Source organism: Corvus brachyrhynchos, unplaced genomic scaffold, assembly GCF_000691975.1.
Source record: "Corvus brachyrhynchos isolate BGI_N302 unplaced genomic scaffold, ASM69197v1 scaffold85, whole genome shotgun sequence".
NCBI classification, from domain to species: Eukaryota; Metazoa; Chordata; class Aves; order Passeriformes; family Corvidae; genus Corvus; species Corvus brachyrhynchos.
In genome coordinates this window covers 392,137-396,751 of record NW_008238634.1, presented here as the reverse complement: position 1 = coordinate 396,751, position 4,615 = coordinate 392,137, and the positions used below count along the sequence as shown (strand labels likewise).

The 4,615-nt window shown below is 53.6% G+C and overlaps 1 protein-coding gene across 8 annotated transcripts in view; it reads right to left on the bottom strand.

Annotated features, from left to right (window-relative positions):
• EXOC6B (exocyst complex component 6B) overlaps positions 1-4,615 on the bottom strand; it is a 234,165-nt gene that overhangs the window by 113,333 nt on the left and 116,217 nt on the right. For all 8 annotated transcript variants that reach the window (XM_017737381.1, XM_017737385.1, XM_017737387.1 and 5 more), the window contains 5 exons: positions 4,272-4,355; positions 4,093-4,139; positions 2,718-2,838; positions 716-787; positions 251-348 (listed from right to left, as the gene is read on the bottom strand). In XM_017737381.1, coding sequence (XP_017592870.1) covers positions 251-348; positions 716-787; positions 2,718-2,838; positions 4,093-4,139; positions 4,272-4,355 — 422 coding nt within the window. The remainder of the gene's footprint in view (positions 1-250; positions 349-715; positions 788-2,717; positions 2,839-4,092; positions 4,140-4,271; positions 4,356-4,615) is intronic.

Here is a 4,615-nt window from a genome sequence, read left to right as displayed (position 1 = left end):
CAGCTCTCCCTGGCTCCTTCCCTTCTCCAGGGCAACATTCCCAGCTCTCCCAGCCTGACTCCAGCCCTGGAGCAGCTCCGGGGCCTCCTCTGGGCTCTTCTGCAGCAGCTCCATGGCAAGGGTGGCACTGCTTCAAGCTCCCTTCCCAACCCATTCCACGATTCTCTAATTAATCCCTCAAAAAATTCCACTTGGGGGCCAAAACTCCTCAGTGAGGGGCGTCCCAGGGGGTTCTTTCCGAGCCTCTCACCTGAACACTCCTGCCCATTTCTTCAGCAGGGTCTCGCTGTACTGGTCCTGGATCTCCAGCAGCATGTCGAACAGCTGGTTCACTGGGAAGCCGTAGCCCTGCAGGAGCAGGAGGGAACGGAGCAACCTCAGGGAATGAAGCCACCAACGGGCAGCTTATGGTCTGTGTTTAACAGGGGGCAAATCCTCCTCCAGCACCAGCCCTGGAGCAGGTGGAGGGGTTTGGGGTGATTTACTGAGCGAGAAGGACCCAGAGCTATCAAAGGCCCAAGGGCCGGGTGAGGTGGCCAAGGCTCGGTCCTTGCACAGACCAAGCCAGGCTGTCCATCGGGTGATCCACGCCCAGAAATGCCAGGAAAGGAGCTGGACCAGTGCAGGCAGCCCCCCCGAGGCACTGAAGCACCGATGGACAGCCTGGGAGCAGCAGGGGCGGCGCTGGGTGAGGACAGCCCCGAGCCCCACGTACCTGCAGCGTGTCGGCGAAGAGCACAATGAGGTTCTTCAGGTCCAACACCAGGCTGGGGTCGGAGCAGTAGGACTGGAGGGGAGGGCAGAGATGAAAACACGGCTTTAACTGCGTGGCACAGCACAAACCCCTGCCCTGAGCCCTGCTGCGTTATCAGGGCACTGATAAGAACTGCCCAGGCCTGGGGAGCAGCCCCAGGAGCAGCAGCTTCATCCCCCAGGCCGTGAGCGCCGCACGGGGCAGACAGGGCCGGCTGATAAGGGTGTCTCTGCTCCCAGTGCTGCTCTCCAGGCTGGAGAAGGCTTTGGGCTGCTCCAGAGATACCTGAAGTGTGTCTAAGATTGCACAGGAGCTGCTGGGCAGCGAGAGGAGACGGAGCCCGTCAGCGCCGTCACGGCAGGACGGGGACAGCGCCTCTCATTTAATATTTACCGTGTTGTGTCTGATGGTAATGAAGCATCTCAGCCCGGCACCCACGGCCCAGGCTGAGGGAAAACACGCTGGATTCCAGCTCCAGCACAAGGATTTATCCTGCTCCAAACCCTCAAAGACAACTCCGTGTCCCCAGAGCCACCCCGGTCTCCCCCAGGCTTCCCGCGCTCGCCAGGAGCAGCCAAACCTTCCCCGTGCTGAAAAACGTAAAGTTTGAGACAGAGCCTGCCCAAATATAGAATCAGTGATCCCAAGCTGGGAAGAGAGCGGGATTGAAAGAGCACAGATTTAAAGCTTGCTGGAAACTCCAGGAGGAACGACTCCATTAATCAGCAGGCAGGACTGATGTTTTCCATCTCCCTGTCCAAAAAGGAGAGTCAGGAAGAAAGATAATGCCCTGAAGCACCAGCAGTGATTAAAGATGTCCCTGTCTGCGGCAAGGAAGAAAATCCAGGGATAAATTTGTCTGCCTTGGAAGAATTGCAATAGCCTCAGCAAGGTGAGACCCTCCCTCGAATCCCAGTTCGGGATGCAGGGCACTGGTTTATCTGGGAGCACTCAGAGCCAGCGGTGATGGCCACAACGTTGGGAAATCACGGAATGTTTCATGATCACCGACAAAGCCTCCCCTGGCAGCCACTCCGTGCATTAATTTTGGCACCACTTGAAACAACCCGCGTGGCAACAAAGCTGGGAGCACCAGAAACCCCACGGCTGGGCCTGGCTCAGCCTCCTGCTTCCACCTCGGAGAAAATCCCACTTGAACCGAAAACAAACACAGGTTTGCAGCCCAGCGGGGGGTTGGTGTTTATCCCCTCTGCTAGCACAGGAGCTCAAGGGGAAGGAGGCAACTTTCCAGTCACCTGGATGGGGATGGAGAATGCTGGGGAGCTTCTGGGCTCCCTCAGCCCAGGGAGCTCCAGGGAAGAGCCACGGAATGGTGTGGGGTGGAAAGGACCTTAAAACCCATCTGGTTCCACCCCCTTCCACTGGACCAGGATGCTCCAAGCCTGGTGTTCGTGTCCGTCTCTTCCCATATTTTCACCCCCTTCCCAGGGTGCTCCTTGCTCTCTCCTGGGGTTCTCCCTCCCTGGATTTGGTTTTTCAGCCCATTTTTCAGCCCGTTCACAGCCATGAAATTTAAGGGATCAAGATGATCTTTAAGGTCCTTCCCAACCCAAACCACGCTGGGACTCTCTGATCCTGAACTTGAACAAACAAGGTCATGCTTTGGGGTGCCACAAAGATGCTTTCCCCCCCCAGTTTTTTGGGATTAATCAACCCCCTCTGCTGGTGCTCCTCAAAAACAACCAATGCAATAATGATGAAAACACAAACCCACTGTTTTATTCTTCAAAACACTGAGTTTGGTGGGGAAATGCAGTCAACCAGAGGAAAAAAAAGCCAGACAAAGAGAATTATCTGCGTGTCTTTGTGTTGCTCTTTTCAACGGTCATTGGAAAAGAGGGAAAACAAAGAATCCTGGGGGAAAAAAAAAAAAAAAAAGGCAGCTTTGCAGCATGTCAAGGATAGTCAAGCAACAGCTGAGCTCTCCCAGGCTTTTACTCACGGAGTGAGTCCTCAGGGCCGCGATGGTTTTGGACAGGGCCATCTCCCACAGCTCATCAATATAGGCCCGGTTGACCAGGCCCTGGGTCGTGTGCAGGATGTGATCCTCCACCACAAAAAACCTGCAACGGGCAGAAAATGGCATCGAAACTTCCAACTGGAGAGATCAAAAGGCATCCCCGAGCCCCTGAGGCGACGCGCGCGCATCCGCGGGCCGCGGGCCTGCTTGGATTTGAGGGATCTGTCAAATCCAGGCAGCACCAAACACTTCATTCCCCCATTTTTAACAGCACTGGGTTCGAGGAGTGAGTTAAAACGCTCCCAGAGCCACCCTGTGTGTACACAAAGGCAGAATTCCCCCTCTCTGAGTTCTCCACCTCGTTATTCCCACAAGAACCACGGATTAAACTCTGCTCCAGCCAGCAGCAATCCCATTACAAGTGGGTAAAAAGCTCTAACTGCAGGGAAAACGCTCTGACTGCGGGGAAAAATGCTTTCTCTGCAGGGAAAGTGCTCTGACTGCGGGGAAAAATGTTTTAAGGACAGGGAGAAATGCTGTAAGTGCAGGGAAAAATGCTGGAACTCCAGGGAAAATCCTCTCTCCCACCCAGCTCCACCAAGTGCTCCCAGCCATTTCCAGACAACCAATTCACTCCAATCTCCAATTATCAAATCTGCTGCTCCAAAAGAAACTGTTTTTCAGGGAATGAGGGTGGGACTGGACATTTTAAACAGCAACACACGAATTCCCAGGTGTGTTTTCCAAGGAAATCCAGCCCAGGAGCAGGGAGCTGCACGAGGAGAGCAGCAGACATGGAATTTGTGATGGTCATAATTAGGCATTGAAATTATCCTCATTATTAGCTGAAGAAACAACAAATCCTATCCTATTTTTATGGATTAGCAGCCTTTGGAATTCTCCTCTCGGAGCTCAGTTTTGGAAGATTCTTGTCCAATTTGAGCGTGACAAAAAGCAGCTCTGGGGAACAGAGAATCACCTCCTTCACCAGGAAAATAATTAGAGAATAATTACTCAATATTCCAGAATTATTAAGGCAAGAGGGCCCATTCATGTCATTAGTGGGGCAAGTAGATGCACATAATCCACAGGGATCATTTATCCCCAAATTCCCAGAAACTCCCAGGCTGCTACAAGAGCTGGCAGGTCCCTCCCCGCTGCCCCCAGTGACACAGCAAAGAGGATAAAATCCACTTTACAACACTTAAAAAGCACGAACCACCTTTTTTTGGGTCCTGTTTTGGCTTCAAGGACCACCAAAAATATCGACATTCCCTCCTCTCCCAGTTTTTTTCGCGCTCCTCGGCAACCCAGGGCACGCATTTTTAGCAGGGCCGTGTATAAAAGGAACACCTACCCTACAATTTGATTGAAATACTTCCTGTAGCCGTCTAAAGTTTCGTGCTGCAACAAAGAGAGAGGGAGCAGAGGTTAAAACCCAGGTGGCCGAGGGCAAAGGGAGGCTTTAGGGATGAGCCACGGGCAGCAGGAGCCCAGGGACAACATTCCAGCTTGGCAAGGGCAGGGCACACTGACCATGTTGGAGGGAGGCTGCAGCACCAGCCGGGCTTGTTTTCTCCTCTGCTTCCTGTAGTAGCTCTCAAAGGTCTCCCGGGCACCCTGGAAAACAGGGAAGGGTGGTTCCAGTCAGTAGGACGGGCATGAAGAGGTCACTCGGAATATAAATCATGGAATTGCTGAGGTCAGAAAAGCCCTCTGAGATCACAGAGTCCAACCATCCCCAGCACTGCCCAGGCCAGCACTGCCCCGTGTCCCCAAGGGACACATCCACAGGGCTTTAAATCCCTCCAGGGATGGGGAATCCACCCTGCCCTGGGCACTTCCAAGGCCTGAGCACCCTTTCCATGGGGAAATTCCTG